Below are 19,993 nucleotides of genomic sequence, written 5' to 3'. Positions count from 1 at the left end.
CTCTCTCTCTCTCTCTCTCTCTCTCTCTCTCTCTCTCTCTCTCTTCTCTCTTCTCTCTTCTCTCTTCTCTCTTCTCTCTTCTCTCTTCTCTCTTCTCTCTTCTCTCTTCTCTCTTCTCTCTTCTCTCTCCTCTCTCTCTCCTCTCTCTCTCCTCTCTCTCCCCTCTCTCTCCTCTCTCTCTCTCTCTCCTCTCTCTCTCTCTCCTCTCTCTCTTCTCTCTCACCCCTCTCTCTCCTCTCTCTCTCCTTTCTCTCTCTTTCTCTTTCCCTCTCGCTTTTTCTCTTTTTCATCCCTTATTATACCATTTCAGAATACTTGTGAGAGCTACAAATACAATGATAAACACAAAATATATACCTGTATTTGTCTAAATAAATTGTAAAATAGCATTAAATGAACAGATATACAGGTATCAACAGAAAAACATATTGAACTCAAGTCTAGATTTCGACATAAAAAGAATAGAAACAAACATAAAGGCAACAAAAAAGATATTTTGGATAAGATCATGTCAGATAATGATAATGCACTTACAACCAAATAAAGAAATAAGACAGGTATTGATTATCGAATTATATCTAATAGATAAAATTTTATTCAGTTTTTTTTTAATTTTATAAAGATGATTCCGGATGGTTTTTACATATGTATATTGTTACTATGATTTTGTGAATACTTCAGACATGGAATGATGTTTGCTCATACATCGACTGAGCATTGTATGAAACCATCTAACCATTTCGAATTAAGAGGATTTCATTAATTAACACAAAGTTTTCTCGTATATGTGCAACTGATGGAGGTAAACTGGAATTAATATACGGTGCTCTGAACTTCTAATCTAGTTTTCGATAGACTTTTCGCCAATTTCTGATATTATGTAATATGATGTATGCAGTATAACGTTTCGAGGTATAACAACCAATAAATTATTCAGGTATAAGAATATCTAACTATGTAGATGTAGAAACAGGAGTAAAAACAAATAACATGAAGCTATCTGAAGCGAAAGCAATAATATAGAGCCTGTCATTTCCAAAATAGGAATACTGCATACAGCAGAAATTAAAATACGGGGAAGTTGCTGAAAGCTAGAAAAATGTAAAGAGATAATTATACGTTCGCGCTGCGAAAAAAGAATATAAAGTAAAGACGCAGTACAATAAAGAAACATACAGAATCATCTTAAGAAGATGAGTAATTTGTTTATACTAAACCCCAATACTACTACCAATTTTCATTGATAAAATATACATATAAACATATACTTATCTAAAGTAGCAAATTTCAAATTAAAAAATAAAAACGTCAATTTCATTATATTAGAGTACCAAAACCAGAGAAAACATTAATTTATATGTTAATTTCTTTTATTTATAAAGAATAATAAAAATTCCTCTCCAAATACATAAAAAACACAAAGATAACATTGTTCAAAGTTCATCACATCCTGGTGAAAGCATTTTGCTTGCTCTTCTAAATATGTCCCAAAGTTATCTTTGAAATAAGTGAACAGCGATGGCACTGCTCTAAGGATGAGACATACTTTGTATGTCGTGGTACTTCAGTAGCTTTGGGAATTATTAACTATTTTCTTTTGTAGACCGATGAGAATACTTTTCAACTATTCCCACCAGAAAACCTTCTATCCCGAAATCTTTTATTACTTGCTAGACATACTCTTTAAAATTTGAATTACGTCTGTTGATTAAAAGAAACGCAAATGATAGAGATTGATATTATAAACCTTTCACAGTATCGCAATAACAAATTCTTGTAAACATCCAGAAAAAAGTCGCTCACTAATTGAACAAATATTCTGTTTTTGTCCTGATGTTAAAATTTCGTGCTCTAAGTTTAGGTAGGTTTAATTCTCTCACTACGTACTCACTACTTACTACTAAGTCAGTAATCCTAGACAGTAAATTAAAAAGATATGGTTCAATAGACTCAAGTCAAAATTCGCTGCATCCGCTACTTCTAGACATTTATGATAGCGGGAGTTGTTGCTTCAGATTTGAACGAGAAGGCTCAAGAATTTATTCACTATGAGTACTAGAGCAATTGTTAATGGTAGGTCTGGGTACTAAATATTTTTAACATTTTTGCCAACCTGAAGCTTCCGATAATCAACTTCACAAAAGTAGCAATCATTGATGTGATGTGATTGATGTGATGTGTTTCTCCTTCTAATGTGTGTTTTTTTTTTATTGTCATATGTACAAAAGCAAACTTCATTTGCTATGAATGAAACCTCTGGCTACTTTTAATTGTAGGCAATTAAAAATATTCATTTATTAACAATTTGACTTGTGTACTAGAAACCAACCACTACACTAATTTGATAATCAATCAAGCTTCCATATTTATCGGCTATATTATGCGTATTAATAGAATTTTGGTGGTAATTAATCATTTGCCCCAATTTCTGACATGTTGATGAACTTTTTACTCAAATGGTGTGCAACCTTTCAAAAGCTATGGCATTTTTACCGTACTGAACACTATTGGAACAATTAATTTTGTTACGAGATTTTTGCGACACAAACAATATTTTTGACAATAGTTCAAAGAAGCTTTATCTGCCTATCACTGTGAGTTAGGCATGCATTCATATTTCTAAAGTTGTATTAATTATTTCAAATTGAAATAGGGATGAAGATACTTCTATTTAATCCGTGTTTTCTTTTTCACAGGAGAGGTACTCCACAAGCATCCATTCCTCTGACGCAAACGTCGAAACCTCAAGACCAACCTCAAACACCTCCAACACAGAAACATACTATTCAGCGACCAACCACTCCAGTACCACCACCACCACCAGAAGCAGGTAAACAAGAAAGTGGGGATTACGCCCCCGTTAATGAAAACCCTCCAGTCATGAAATCTCCTCAACCAGCTACAACTCCAGTTAGAACACCGGTACATCAAAGAGCAGTTTCACTTCCCCCAGCGCCACCAATCGAAAGGCCAAGACCTGCGCAGCAAGTGCACCATAGACCCGTTGGTTATTCGCAAAGTGAAAGACTACATAATAGAGAGAGACCAGCTTTGAACAGACAAATGAGTAGAAAGGATATTATTAAGAATTATATTAAAAAAGAAACTGCTAACTTTTTTGGGGTTGACGAGGAGAAGGAAGAAGAACAACAATTAAGGTGGTTGGACAGACGGAAAAGAATGGCTTATAGGTGAGTACTGATATAGAGAAGCGGAGTAAGAAAAACTGGCAATGCTCTTAAACTTACATCCAAAGATGAACTCCATTGTGTTATTGTGTTATTAGAAGAGCAATAGTTTCAATTTTTCATTTCATATACCTATTTTCTGAATTATTGCTCTCGATTTTCTTTTTACAAATTTTAATATTTTATTTTTTTCTTATAAATCACTTTGGCATTTCAGCTCGACTTTGTTCTCATGAAAGATGACTACTTTGTAATAAACCGCTTGCTCTTATCATCATTTAGCATTCTTAAAACACAGTAGAAATATCCATAAAAGACCGATCTTAATTACGTTGCAGGGTGAACTCGGACCACAGAACGAAACAGATACAAAACTACTTTTATCCCTTTAGAACATGGACCATTCAAACAGCAATTTTTACTATTGTCAGCCCAACCGAAATTTACTACATCGTGATTGTCAAACCATGTTTCATATATATCATATATAAATTATGTGTCTATTAGAACGTCGGTAGTCTTTTATTTGACGCAGATAATCTTGTCGCCATCGAACTCGCTATCCTTGACGATACGGTTGTTGCAATTCCTTTATTCAGTTTTTTGTATTTAAAATCACCTGTTTACATGTTTCTTGTTTCTTTGAATGATCCACAGCAACCCTTTTCGTGACTACTCGATAAATACAAAATTTATTTACTCTAGTTAATAGTTATATTTAAAATAACTTGTGTGTTGGTATATCTAAATCTTTATTATTAAATTCATACCTGTCTTTATTCTCACTACACTGTGCAATTTCATTGTCTTCATTCGCCCATGGTCTAAAGAACACCATAATTTTATTTATTTAAAGAAATTTATGAATTAAATGAATCTCACCAAACGACGCCACTGCTTATCGTAGGCTTTTTGGCTGGGATATTTTGAAGAAATTGTGTACATACGCCCACCTACAGTTTCGGCCAATAGAAATGTTTACGATTCGATGTTTTCATTGGTAAACAATGGAAATGATGAATTTTGATACACATTCATCAAGTCTACGTAGACTGACGGTTTATTAGATGTTTACGGAATTTTATACGAGAGTAAACATTTTTTTCCTTTCCAAATTTGATATGAGTGCCGTACGTATTTATGAAATATTGATTGTTCCGCGCTTAACTGTCTTCTGCAATTAATATTGGAAGAATATATAACTATACCTAAGCCTTTAAAAACTGCTTTATGACTGATTCATATTAGGTAAAAAAAGGGGTCAACCTCGGAATGGAAGATAATAAGCTGTAAATTGGTATAAACCTTTGTTTTGTCGTTGTAAATATTGTCTCAAAAGTCACCCCTGCTATCGTGTTCGCGTTTTGTGGTCAAAGGTCATCAAAATCGGTTTTTTGCGAATATCTCGGTTCCTATTGCACAAATCAGATTTGTATTTATTATAAAAGTTGTAAAGTATAAAATTCTTTTTTTCCATTCAACCAACCAGTTTTGGGGTAGAGCGCGAAGAGCGAAGAGAGCGAAGAGAAGCGTCAGTTACGGTAATTTTTAACAATGCCCATTATTTGTGTACTAATTATGAATTATTTATATTTAACTATAGTATAACATTAATTCTTATATATTTAAAAATAAAAAAAAAGTAAGGAAATAAAGATCAGAACCTCAAGAATGGGGTTGGATATTTGAAAAGGAAATCCTGGAGCCCATAAGAACGTTATTACCTCCAGCACCAGCCGACTACTTGTGGCCAGTGTAATGAACAAGCTTGTTTCAATGCCCCACTATATCCAAGTAATCCCGATGAAGAACGCACAAACGATCCTGAAATTCCGGAAGGTTTGGAGATGAATATGACCGATAATGAGGATGACGTCAATGAATTGAACATTTTTGAGCGACAACAAGAAGAAGACGACGAAGAAGAAGAAGATAACTAGCTTCAACTGACAATCAGTTTAATATTTAAACTCACATTTCAATAAATGTATAATATGCCATATTTAATGATGAATAAAAATATGTATAAAATCTATTTCCTTACTGTTTTTTTATTATAAAATATATAATACAGAATAATAATATACTATAGTTAAATAATTAAATATAAATAATTAATAATTAGTTCACAAATAACGGGCATTGTTTAAAAATTACCGTAACTCACGCTTGACTTTGCATAAGCCCATATGACTATACCCTGCGCACTCTTCGCGCTCTACCTTAAAAATGATTGATTGTATGGAAAAAAAAGTTTAAACAAAAAATGTAGAGAATTTCATACTCTTACAACGACAAAACAAAGGTTTATACCAATTAACAGCTTATTATTATCTTTCATTCCGAAGTGAAAACCTTAATCTGTCTGGGCTATTAAAGTATTTCTTTCCGAAATTCTTCCTTTTTTTAAAAGTCAATTCACACATTATATGTATCAATCCACCTTTCCTATTATGTCACCAAATTTAAATCTGGATATATTGATAATCAAGATAGAAATAAAAATTATAGATTGTTAGTTCTTTAATCCTCTTGTTAACCTTACCAATGTAAATAGATACTGTCCTTGTAAATGTGTCTGAGATACCAGGAACTCATTACAACATTCTTTTTCATGCCTCGTAATCAAAGCAGTACCTCTCTTCGTTTATAATACACATTAGAAATTGCGCTGGAATTCGAATGTGTCTATGTACTAATAATGTAGGTGATTAATTCAATGTTCAGTTTGTTAGACTATAATTATAAATCTTCAATTAACAATCTTCGACGTTATTTATATAGTAATTTTTGTTTTCATATGAATAAAGTCTGAATACCAAGTTGATTATCAACAAAATTTTTATTGGATATTTTCTCGCTTTTTATAAGATAATCTTGTATTTTATAAATTATTCACCTACCAATCGATAAAATCACATACCACAAATATATTCTGTGTACATCTACCACCCATTGCTGAAAAGGGTAAAACCAGTAAAATTTAAAACTTTCAACTAAAACTCTCATAAATTCGATATTATTCTTCTTTTAAACCCAGCAAATGTTGCCGTTAATTTTTAATGCTTTGAGCTTAGAATAAAAATCACTCTTATCGAAACAGTCAATTCAGAATTATAGCTATTGGAAATTGAGCTTTGGACTAACTAAACTAACTTTAAAAGTTATTATATGGTGAAACGGAGGAAACAAATACTAGGATATCGATTGGTTTGTATTATTGATGAAATTCTAGTCCTACAGCCTACAGTTGATCAGTATGTATCATGAAAATCCATTTTCAATTTTAAGATCATCTGAAATATGCTTAAAAGGGGTATTTTAGTACTCTTGGTATCATACGTAGCTGTGTATCATTTTTATAGCATACGTCTTCTTAAATATATTATAATGTTCTTTAAAAAATAATTTCTTGATATATTAAATTTTTCTCCATTCATGATTGGATTTTCAAGAGAAAGAAGTAATAAGGTTACAAGTTTTTAAATATTCCATTCAACTGATATAATAGCTATAGGTTCTTCATTTGAAAGACATCATAATCAGTATAACCAAAGAATTTATAACACAAGCTGATGCTCAAAAAACTTTTTAATAGCAACATTAGAATTTTTCGTTTACAATTTTTGTTTACAAGTCATGAATCTGTTACGGTGATTAACTGAATAAGATAAATAAGTACCTGAGGCTTTTCATAATGGAAAATCGTCTGCCAATTGGCGAGAAATTGAAAGATCGTCTTCAAATAAATCTAGATTTTGTTGCTAAACTTATTATTTGAAATTAAAGTTGACCAAAATTTAGATCTCGATAAAAAATTTGTAACTCTAAAAAGCATTAAAACATCCAGTCTAATATCAAGATCATTATTTTCTTCGATTGTTCGAGGATCAGAGCTCGTTCTAAGGGAGACAACTATAATCCTACAGATAAATGAATCAAGAGTCATCAAAGCAATGGGCCTTTCCACAAATCGCTTCTGATTCAAGTATTGTCGCTAAAAGTCTTCATGGACATATATGTCCACTGTCCAGATTTAGAGCTATAGGGCTCTTTTCTAAAAAAATCGTACTAAATGGGAAACAGATGCAAACTATCCCGAAAGGAGCTTTCCAGAAATGTTTGCGGTTATTGATACATCGTTGCGACAAGAGCATTGCTAACAAATAATAGTACCTCATTTAATCTTTATTTTTAATAATAAAACTTTTACGTCATTTCAGCACATCTCGAAAATGATGTTTTGACATTATTTTTGCCTGATTACTCGTACAACTAAGTACTTAGGAAATTGACGATAACGTCATCTTTTGTGGAAATAGACTGTTCAATTAGCTACATCATCTACATTCAAACAAGATTTTAAGCCCCTTGAGAAAAAGTTTAGGGTTCAGTTTACGTATTGTTTTGTTCATAGCCTTTACAAGAATTTCCCATAAGTTCTATTTTAATGTGAAAGAAGAACTTTTGCAGATCAATAAGTAGAATATACTTAATATGGAAAGTTCTAGACTGAATAGTTACTCTATTTGGCAACAACAAAAATTAATAGCAAGAATATTTTGTAAACTACCTTGAAGATCCATTCATAAGGCTATCATCTATGTTTAGAATAGTTACCATATTTGTTTACATAGTTTCTTCCATCGAAGCTGTTTCTTCATCCCATTTTGACTCTTTGAAAAGTCTCCAATCTGATGGCTCAGACTGCTTATCTGGTTCCTTCCCTTCCATAAAGCTTTGGCCAAAATACGTTTCTTTTTTAAATTATGTGATAATTGTCCCGAAACTAACTTTGGTTTCAATAGATTCCGCAACTAATCATGTACACTAAAAATTGTTATTTATACAATAAAGGCGAGAATGATAGCAAGTTCTATACTTGTAAATATACCCATGAAGTATAAGATGTCCCGCATAATTTACTCTTTGATTTTTTCAATTAGACACTTTACGCATGAACTTATGATTAAATTCTAGCGGTTTCTATATAATCATATGTATTGTTATTTTGTCAACAATGCCAAGTTGTATAAGAGACAAATGAATCTAGAAAAATATTGCTTGTTTGTCGCTGCTACCTTAAAAATCAAAAAAGGATATAAAGTAACGTATCAATACTTCAAGAGATGGTGCCAAATAAAGACTGCTTCTGCAGTTTCAGAAACCGTGCTTTTAGCGTATTCTCACGAAAAATTTACTATAGTCCATTCTTTTCTTAGAGGAAAACATACCCAAAGTATGGTTCCTGAAATTCTATCTAAGACGTAATGGAAATATTATGGATTATTTTCAAGAGATTGGAAATCAATTACCAAGTTGATTTCAAAAGTTTAGTTTGCTGTTAATGAAATAAGATGACACAAAATTAATAATGGGCGGCAACTAAGCCTGGGATTGAGGTTTTTTTGATTTTTAGTGATAGCTAATTTTTAGAGGTAAGGAAAAGTTGTAAGTAATCTGTTTTTTATGAATTTAAGGAAATACTAATAGTAATAATAAGAATCCATCTTGAGTCCTGAAAATGCAATTGTTATTATGGGACATTTAGAAACAACATGCGAATCAAGAAAAATGAAAAATGGAAGAATGAAGATCAATATAAAGTAGCAGAAACCTTGGAATAATTGGAAGTACTTATAAATAAATATATAAACACAAGTATCTTCACATGCAAAGATTTTAACTATAATCTTGTTCAATTGGTTTATAGAAGTACAACTACCAAACTCGATTGCAAACTAGTAATATAATCTCAGATGTTTACTATTGAATATTCGTATTATATATAGATAAATACCCCTAAGTACTCTTCAAGCATAATTATGAATAATAATAATTAATAATTGTACTATTGATATTCATATCATTTGATAATACTCAATTATTATAGATCATTGTTAGTTTGATGACATAAAAAATTAAATGTATTTTCTATGTTTGTAGTTAAAATCTAATGAATATAGGGTGTAGTAAATAAGATACACGTTTTATATTACATGTATTATGTAGTGGACCTTCTACCATTTTGGAAATTTATACTTCTTTTGAAACAGTATGAACATGCGCTGTTTACAATACAGGGAGGAGAAAAAATGAGTCGCTGCATGTATTGATATATTATATTTCATTATTCATAATAAAAAAAACACTTCTTTGTTTATTCGCAATCAAGTCTACTATTTTATTTTCCTTAGCCCCGACACTTTACCACTTTTCTTGGAGAAATATACAAATTGAAATTCATTCGATTATCGCGAATCAATACCAATAAATATTTGATTTTCAGAACTATGGGACCTTTAAAAGAAGAATACTGTACTCCGAGTATAAGTCGGTTTTCCGAATACCATCGAAGAACTCTATCCGAAGCAGCGCCTCAACCAGCCCATGTTGGTTCAGGTCAATTAACCACTGAAAGGCCAGATGTTCTTCCTGGTCCATCTGATATAACTGATTCTTTTTCAGACGTACTTCCCGAACAACAAAGAAGCGAATCCTCTATTAGAAGAAAAGAATCTGTAGCGAGGATGACTTTGGATGGATTATCATATGTTGTAACTGTAAGTATTTTACATCATCAAAGTTTCTCCAATTAAATTTTGATAGTTGAAAATTTCACATGGCTCAAGCATTTTAAGAATAAATCCTTAGAAATGTTCTAATTGATACTAGATAAGTAAAGTTTGAAAAAAAAACAAAAGCAGTGTCAAAATTTTTATGGATCACCTCATTCTGATAGTCCAATTTGATTCACATAAAACCTATGCACCTGGAATAAATCCTCTTTCCAATACAATAAGAATACGGGTGTCTTTACTAGGTTTCGGTAGGAATGAGTAAATCTTTTGTAGGATCTGGACCATTCTGTAGAAACGGTTACAGTACAATAGAGGAAACAATGAAAAAGGATGTAAATAAGAAAAAAATCATTTACTGGAATAATCTACAGGGTTTGAGATGGGAGAAGATACTTCTGTAAGATTGATAGATCGGCTATAATCACTGAGCATTCTCAGTTCCACATTAAAAACGGGTACAAAATAGATCGTTTGGATCGAAGTGTATATGACACTCTCAATATGACACATACATATTACTTTTTATTAGTCTAAAATTTCTTCCAGTATTTATGGAATGGAATAAAGATGAATTTCATTTGTTTAAATAAATGCTTCGCCGATTTATCTATAATGCTCCATTTTTTAAGAGCTCTAGGTACTTATTATACTACTTATTTCCACAAATGTTTATAACTTTTTTCTGGAGATACTGTTTTATGATAATTTAAAATGCTGTGATCAGGATTTTACCAACGTCATCTAACATAATTTTTTGCTAATTTCCAAATGATTAGAAAACGAAGATACTTAGTATTTTTCTATAGGCTCGGACTTTTTCCCTATATTCCAAAAGCATCTGATACCCGTTCACTGATTTAAAAATTGAATCATACCGACCTCAAACTTTATTATAAACTCTTATATAATCTTGAAACTTAAAGCGAAATAAAATCAACATAAATAACTAAATTTACTTTTTACAACATTAACTGAAAGGGCAAGTAATACCAGACCAGTTGAGCTTACAGTGTCGATAAGCGGAATTTATTATGGCGCATCTGTGCTCAAGGTCTAGTGCTAAGCTAGGATGGTCGCGAGCTTTATCTATATTATTTCACATATTGCATTCTCTATCCACGGATAGCCCAGAAAAAAATGCGATATAACGATGTGATAATTTGTAAAAACTTGGAAATCTGTCGACTCACATTAATTTGAACTGGTAACGGCGTCTCTGTACATCGATAATAATCAGTGAACCGTATTAATTCAATAAAAAATATTCGTTGTGGTGGTTGTTAAAAATATTTCATTTGATCGTATATCACAAAGTATTGAACAAATTGTAGTATAATAAATACCTGCCACCTTGATTAATTTATTAACGGCAAATTTGTGTTTATTCCTCTTTTGTGGAACTAACAGGCCATAATATATTATAAACTAAAAACTTATTAATCCATCTATTTTTTTCTATAAAATAACTTATACAATTATATTGTACAGAGATTTCATTGGCAGCCTATTATAAATTACAAAAACAGAATGATTGTTTTTCTTCGTACAGTTGATTTCACAATATTCTAGCTTTTTGTCGGTGTTTTCATCTGCTCTTACATTCTTTTTTACACATTTCTTTATTATTTGTTTGAAGAGTGAATCCGCAATTCTATTTTGATTAAATAAGCTTTTTTCAGCGACAATAATTAATGAAAATGATCTCTAACATTTTGAATATGTGCATCGTGCGCACGGTAGCTCGAGCGCACTGATTATAAAGGAGGGTGTATCGAGCGCACATTTGCAGATATAAAGACGGCATCTTCAATACCTGTATTTAACTTGAAATGTTTATTACCGTAAATAAAAGAAGAAAATTTTTAAAAGAGTTGACAACAGATTAACAAAGAGTTGATACTCTCTCATTAATGCGGTTATAGTCATAGTCTCCTAACCTAACCATTCTTAAATTAAAAGGCTTTTTTGTGGACAATTCAAAATACGCGATTTTTCAATTATTTTGAACCTACTATCAAAAATGTACTCATTCTTAGAAAAAATAATTTTTTCTATCAATTTTATATAATATTTTGGAAAATCTTAGATGTTGCTGATGGTTTTTCGTTTTGTCTTAGTGATAATAATTATTAAAAAGGTCGTATATTTGCCCATCTCGAGGACTTCGGCAGATCAAATTTTCTTGTGCGCACGTCGAACGATCTTTCGGATTCGACACAGGTAATGTGTTCTAGATGCACGAGATGTTTTCTAAATGTGCCTGTGCGCTCCTCGCACCCCACCAACACTTTCCTAAAAATGGTTATTTTTTACCATAAGATTTTGAGAAAACCGAACAATGGAAACACCGTGCTGCTATTCAAACTATGTTAAACTTGGGTCAGTTACCGACGCTGGTGAACCCCGAGCGCCCCTCGACGCTCGATCCCTTTTTGGACCTTCTGTGTACCTGCTTTTTCTTACTGTTGCAGTGGAAAACAATTTTTTTGATTAACAATTTCAAATTATTACAGTAAACAGTAAATAATAAATACTGTTTTTGCGTAGTTATTGATATCGATTAAAAAAATATTATTTTAGAAAATCGTCATTTATATAACAAAAAATTAAAAAAATCAAATTATCAGGTCCGAAAAGGGTTACTGTACCACATGAAGAAAATATTGTCTCGTCGAAAAATACAAATTATGAAATTATGAAATACAAAATATGAAATGTATCATGAAGATCTCCGATTATTTCCTAAGAACTTGTGAATAAGTTGAATTTGAACTAAGGGTGCAGTTTCTCTTTATTCCCTCACATTTTGATGTAAGGCAATTCAAGTTGTAGTCGCGTGAGGGTTGTCTTATGTGACTGTAGAATAACTATCTTTTGGATCAACCCTCGCGCTTCCGGTTTGTACAATGGACAATGTAAGTTTATGAATTTTGTGTATTACTTTATCATAAGTTTGTATAACATATACAACAATGGTTGGGATTAATTTTTCATTTATTTAACTGGCTTATCAAAAATTCATTTTTTACGGCGTAATATTTTCTACAACATACGAACTTGATTTATAAAAGTTGTCTCTATAATTACGTCATTAGTTGTTGAGTATCTGCGACACAATCTATATCAAAAAAGGAATTTGTATAATGTACTCAACGACATTGGAATTGTTATCAAGTTTCATAGCCTTGACTATGTTTTCTAAAACAAATTTTTTTCTGTAACATAGGATTGTGGTTTTGCTTTAAACATGCTGAGTGATCATAGTAAAGTCAAGTCAAGAGAAACAAATCATATTGGAACATTATCCCAAATTTGCGATATAATAAGTAAAACATTTTATTTCAATCTCAATAGGATATAAAATTGTTGATATTGTTACAAACAAATTCGCAAAGTGGTTCCCTAGGCCGGCCCTTGCCAGCTACTGTGGAATTTTAAAAAATGGGTGAATTCGGGCGGCGTCTTTCACATTTTTTATGAATGGCGAAACTCGTTTGATGTTTATATGTATATATTTTTTTAGTTGCAGGCGGTTTATTCACGGCGGTATTTCTTCTAAATAATTCTTACGTTTCTTTTTGTTCTAGAAATTTGTAGAATTTTATTTAGGTATACAAATGCATTGTGTCAACGTAGTTAGTTAGTTTTGAATAAATAATCGTAGTCAAAAGAACGAATTAGTAAAAGTAATCGCAAAAATTATTTAAGTATATTGTATAGTGTGTAAATAAGTTAAGAACGTAAGAGACATTGTTTATTAATTCCCCCCACGAACTCTGTCGATTAGAAAAAGAAACAGCAGAGCTTAAATTGTGTGATGATTTAAAAAAGACACTGGCAAGAACTAAATTAATTCAGTCTTCAAATTGGTAGACTTTATATGAATAATAAAACTGAAAAATGTAATCTAGATCGAGAGGACCTCAATACATCTGAGAAGATCTCAGTGGAATAAACCATAACCACCCCAATAACATCTATCTATCTATGACAGCGATCCAGTACGGAGCCTATGAAGATAGTCTTAACTGCACTACAATAACGGTTATACGTATGTGTACAGAGTAAGGTTAGGTACACGGAAAAATTCTGCTACTACGCCTTAAATTGCTAACTTATGCATATACGAGGTCTGGCTATTAAATAACGAGATTGGTTGAGAAAGGGGTTTAATTATAAAAAGCATTCTACATTCGAATGCTCTCCTTCAATATACTCCACTTCCCTCCCATTCCATACGTTTTTTTTCCATTAATCGAAGCAGTGCTGGAAGTCTTCTTTGTGAGTGCCTTTAGGAGCTCTTCTTTACTGCTTCCATCGACTCAAATCGGGTCCCTTTCAAAGCAGATTTTATCTTCGGAGTCAAAAAAGTCGCACAGTGCCAAATCTGGTGAGTACGGCGGGTATTCGAGCACAGATAGCGCGTTATGGGCAAGTGCGTTGTCCTGGTGCAAAGTTCACGTGTTGTTCTTCCACAACTCTGGCCGTTTTTTACGAACTCGTTCTCGCAGTGTTGCCAAAATTGACAAATAGTAAGTCTGGTTGACAGTCTGACTCTCTGGAACCCATTCAGATTGACATGCCTTGAATTTGGTTTTGCTATGTCGGCCCTCATTAAAGCGCTCACAACACGCGTACGAGATAGAGAATCGTCTCCATAGGCCTCTTGCGACAATTTGTAGCACTCAGTTGAAGTTTTCTTTTAATTTAACGAGAAATTTGTGATTGCTCCTGTTTTTCGTCACACATGGTGAAAAAAAAACACGTTCGTTTCAAACCGCTACTGGACAAATACTATAAGAGTGACGGAAACGTGTTTTGGGACGTGCATAGACAAGATATCTAGATATTCAATGCACTACTTGTTTTTTAACCCATCCGTCTAGGGCGCTCTCCAGGCGCGCAGTCTCGTTATTTAATAGCCAGACCTCGTATACTATTCTATATCGCCATTTTTGACGTTTTGAACCATTATTTTAAGATTAGCGCTTCGTTTGAATGCTGACTATTGTTTTAAAGGTTGGATTTGATACGAAGAACGGTAGTATTGAGAGGCAGAATAAATTTTTGTTCAAAGACATTTGTAGAGGTCTGTTAGATTAAGTAAACTGGTATGGTACTGATCACCAGCTTGCTTATTCTTATCAATATGATAGATGGGTGTCCGCATATACTTTGCCAGCAAGACAACTAACGTCCACATATTACAGGTCAAACTATGGAGTTTATCTAAGAAGCTGGCGTTAAATTTTGCGTGGTGTGAGATTTGACTGTACATACAATTTGGACTGTCCCACAGACTATGGAGAGGTTGATCCACAAAATTAATCAAAATGAGTTACACTTCGACAACGAGTATTCGAGTGTATTCTGCTACCAAAAATTAATTTCGATTAATTTTACCTTTTAATTTCACTGACATTATTTCTTCGAGAATTTTGTAACATATCCCACCACACGAATTTTTTACAATATCACATATCTTTCAACGTTTATCGTTCTCTGCTATAGATTTAGACGGCTAGTGATATAGAGATTAATCTATTGCCACGGATTGATCGAACTTCAAACTTTAATTACTCCAGCAACCAATTTATTTTTATTTTCAAGTAGAATAGATATACCTTTAGAAATTGCCTTTGAATTTAACTCCAGTTTCACTACTCTCGATTCCATCGAAGTGGTATAGATCGAGAAAACCCTAAAGGAAACTCTTAACTCGAATTAATTGTATGTAGTTTCAGTACATAATTTTCATCAGCGAAACTCTCTGCCATTTCGTCTCGAAACTTGTATGTATAAGAGTAAATAGGTCCCTTACGTGACTGTCTAACCCTATAATTATATTCTGTCTACCAACTACACAGAATATATGAAGGATCCATTTACATTATAATAAATTGAATTATAAATTTCTTAATTGTACTGAGTCTTGAAACTATATAATAAAGAAAAGAGAAAATATTTTGTAAATGATTTCTCAAATTGCAGGAATATTATTGGATATTGATAGATGAGAAAAACATTTAATAGCATAAGATTGGAAACGATATTGACCTTGTTTTGTCAAACGAATAGCAATGCAAAATTGATTATTTTAATGAAGGATTTTTATCAAATTATACACAAATTATTTGTATTCACTAAAGAATGAAAATGAAGTTTTATTGCTGAAAACAAAGTAATAATAATTTATATTACATGTTTTTCTCCCATGTCCATGATGCAGAAGACACGAAGCGATTTGGAGCATCTGCAACCAGAGTATATTGTTTCTAAGACAAGCCTTATATTTGGGATACTGTTAATCAACTAAGCCCAAAAACAAGAGAAAGAACGAATATAACGTTTGCATTAAAAGTAAACCACATTTATATTTGGACTACCAAAGAGGTCGCTCTGAAGTTACACTTAGAGAGACAGTCCCTAACATTTTCTAAAGAAATACGGGACTATTCAGTGGGTGTATAAGCTTAAACCAATATCACTAAAATTCCACTATTTTTCTGTTAAATACTTAAGTAAATGAACTCCTGCTCTGGAATTCTCTTACTATACTTATCTATCATAGTAGCTATATTTACAGACAATGGCATACTAGCCTCAACTTTAGCATCCATCTAAAGTTGAAGAAGTACCAAAGCGAATTAATTTCAGTTTACTAATGTCCTAGAAATACTTGAGTACTACTACTTGAACGTGGCAATCTAAAATATTTGGAAATTTATTAACATAAATACTTAACCTGAAGAACATATATTATCTTCATTAAATTCAAGAAATTATACTATTTGTAGGGTAGATATCAGCTGTCCATAAATAGAGATTTAGTGTTTTATTATGAAGAATAACTTAATATCAATCTCAAGTGCTACATGCTATAGTTCTTATCTAATTTGGTTATACCTCAACATCTTCAAGCTGCGTAAGGTGAAGCAGAAATAAAACACTTTGGCATGAATTGTAGAAATATCCCTCAGAAACAAAGTGATTTCTAAATTCATGTAGTCCCTTGAATGTTTCATGTGATCTGATTAATAGGTTTCACAAAATGATTTATGAGGTCCCAATAATAGAAGAAAGAAACATTATTTGGTTTTAAAACGATGAATGAATTTAATTCATCCACTTTTTTTGTTAATCCTGTATTTTTAAACCGAATAATTCTGATCATAGTACCAACAGAATAACTTTCCAAGGAATTTCACATTGTATAAACTCCTGCTTCGTTTTAGACGCCCACCGAAGCATCTAGCCAAAGTACCTGGAACTGATCAGTTGGGGTTGGACAAAACAGAGTGTTTTGATGTGGATACTAGAAGAATAAGGTTAAGGTGCATTTATGCTGGAGCTGCGCATAATTATTTTCTATGATATGCCGCTTATAGTGAAGCTTCGACAATAGGGACTGCTTTAAAGCCATTGAGAGATTGATCAAACCAATCTATTGAAAATATTTTTTTCAAAGTGATTCTGAAGAAGAAACACAAATACAAATATAAAGCAAAGAAATAGACTAAACAATTAGCGCCGGTTTTATCGTTGCTCGGTTGCCAAGCATGAGTCTCAATGCATCGCTCCAATATAAACACCTCATATAAAATAATGAAATCATCGCTTCGCTAGTATCGTTTATTGCAGCTCCAATATAAACACAACCTAACATAGAAATAACTCAAACTTTTCTATCTCAGAGGTATACAATCCAACTTAATTGAGTATCAGGAAGCAGCCTTCAACTATGATCTCAGTTAGTGGAAATTTTGCTGTTGATGGTAGTGTTGATAGTTTAGTACTCCAATCTGGCAGCTGCAGAGCAGCGAGTGTAAGCAATGATATCACCACAATTTTATTAAAATTCACTATCTGTTGTTGCCTTGGTAAGCGTTATAAGTAAAGGGGATGTTTAGAATTTGAAATTTATATTTTTTAAACTTTTCGAATTGATTGAGAAATCGACAAAAAGTTATTTTCTTTTTAAACTTGGGATGGGATATAAAATAGTAGTGACTACTGCGCTATTTAAATTAACTAACGAAATAGGAAAAATGGTACTGTATATTTTTCTAAAACTATTTTTTTGCGATTAGTGTTGTAGAATAAGAGCCTGTAACATTATGTATCCGACTGGATGTCAGTGGAGTTTGATACTAGGTTAGGCGCCATAAGCTACTCCTGATTCGCCCTATTCCAATTAATATAAATTGATAAAATAGTTCCAGTAATATTATAGTCAATGAAAAGAACATTTAAAATTTGGATTAACTGCAACCTTGACGTGAATTAAACAACAGCGTACCGGTCAAGTCGGTTTGACTTTTGGTAACGAAGCACCATCTTGAGCCACCGTGCTTCACAGATTTTCTGAATTCATTTTTGGTCGCACTTCGCTACATACTGTGAAATTGAGACATACTTGGGCATTAGGTCTACTCGTATAGATTCAAAATTGCATATGCAAATGGCTATCAAAAAGATCTGTTCGTTCAAAAAGAAATTTCGTGTCGATTACTACACAGAAATGCTGAAAAAATTCGGTCGTGGTGCTTCAAAAGACGTCTATCATAAATAATTGATTTATGCATATGAACCCGAAACTAATCGACAATCAACTGTGTGGATTTTTAAAATCCAACAAAAATTAGAGAAAACACGCAGAAGACGAATCATTTTCCACAAAACAATGCGAGTTCTAACATCAGTTCAAACAAAGAGTATTTAAACAGCAAAAATTCAAGGGTCGTTTTCTACATCTGGGCGGTTGATGCCATACCACATATTTTGGAGGTAGTTCCATCGGAATTGAAAAACGAATATTGTGAAAAACAATAAAGCCATATCCAATTATAAGTAGGTATTTGTTTATATTTTTATCAAAACTAAGTAGCAATTTTCGTAATAATAATCTTGGATATACTACAGATGAAATAAGGTAACTTCGGTGAAGAAGCCTAGGTTGTTGTAGCTCTCAGATATGCTCTAGTGGTAAGTGAATGGTCTATTGGTGATCTGTTCTAATGGTCTGCCGTAGCACTTACAGAGCAACGAGTGTAAAAAATACCGCCACGCATTAATTTAGAATTATATTTTTGTTGAGATTGGTAGTGAAAAGCGTGTTTACTCCATTAATGCGGAAGGTTGCTCGTTTCAATTTAAGAAACGATATCATTAATTTGAGATCTATGAAATAATGAGAACCTTTTCAAATTTTCAATAATTGAATCAGCAAAAAAGACAAAATGAAAAACAATGTAAATCCCAATTTTTCCGATATTTACTGGCGAAATTTTCAAACAACTACCTATCGCAGCAATAAGACTAATACACTCATCTCCTTAACCAAAACTAGTTACACCGTTATACGATATCAAATTATTCCATTTGATCTTTTTCTTCCATACATATCGAAATTATTTAAAGGATCATTTAAAAAAAAAATGAAATCTTCGATATAGCATCGACACATAATCCCAGATTTCCAGCTTGGCTTCCAGCAAAAGATCACGTATAACACAGATATATTAGAACGTGTCTATAAATTAAACATCATGTCTCTAAAACAATATACAGATACGAGTATACTGGCACCATGTATTTCAGTTAGGTTGTTCAGATTTAAACAGGAAACCCATACTCAGATCCATTCTCTATCTTTCGTTCACCAATGATTTTCCAGATATGGAATCGATGGCGAAAATACTAATAATCGTAAAGATCTTGGATATTTAAGTATCTCAACAGTTAAAAACGATTGTTGGTAAGCACGAAGCTGTGTGAAATTAGAATTTACTTGTTGAAAGTTTTATGGTAATCTTAAAATAATTACTAGATATCTTGGAATAAAATAGCATTTGTTCTTTTCTGTATTTTACATATTGTTCAGTTCTATTTACATGAACCATTAAAAATATGCTGTCTTATATATATTTGATTCTATTTCAAATATTTTTGAATTTTTGTTAGGAAATATATTTACAATTTCGAAGTTTTATTTTTCAATGTATTGATAACTGTCTAATCTATTTTCTAAAGATTAAGATATCTATCCTTCCATATCATCTGATGGCTTGAAAGTATTTGTGGGATTTCTGAATCTGTAGAAATTAATAATAATTCTGCACGCAAATACTCTGTGCTAAATTGATGTCAAAATTCTTACGTTAGAACAACAAGAGAGTTACAAAATTTTTGTACTAATATTTTGAATACATTCAAAATCTATGA

General features: G+C 32.2%; 1 protein-coding gene across 4 annotated transcripts in view; it reads left to right on the top strand.

Moving 5' to 3' along the window:
- The window catches only part of LOC130900633 (inactive rhomboid protein 1), a 302,734-nt gene that overhangs the window by 248,694 nt on the left and 34,047 nt on the right, over positions 1 to 19,993 (top strand). For all 4 annotated transcript variants that reach the window (XM_057811369.1, XM_057811371.1, XM_057811370.1 and 1 more), the window contains 2 exons: positions 2,697 to 3,191; positions 9,478 to 9,751. In XM_057811369.1, coding sequence (XP_057667352.1) covers positions 2,697 to 3,191; positions 9,478 to 9,751 — 769 coding nt within the window. The remainder of the gene's footprint in view (positions 1 to 2,696; positions 3,192 to 9,477; positions 9,752 to 19,993) is intronic.

Source organism: Diorhabda carinulata, chromosome X (assembly GCF_026250575.1).
Source record: "Diorhabda carinulata isolate Delta chromosome X, icDioCari1.1, whole genome shotgun sequence".
NCBI lineage: Eukaryota > Metazoa > Arthropoda > Insecta > Coleoptera > Chrysomelidae > Diorhabda > Diorhabda carinulata.
This window is presented reverse-complemented; position numbering and strand designations above follow the sequence as displayed.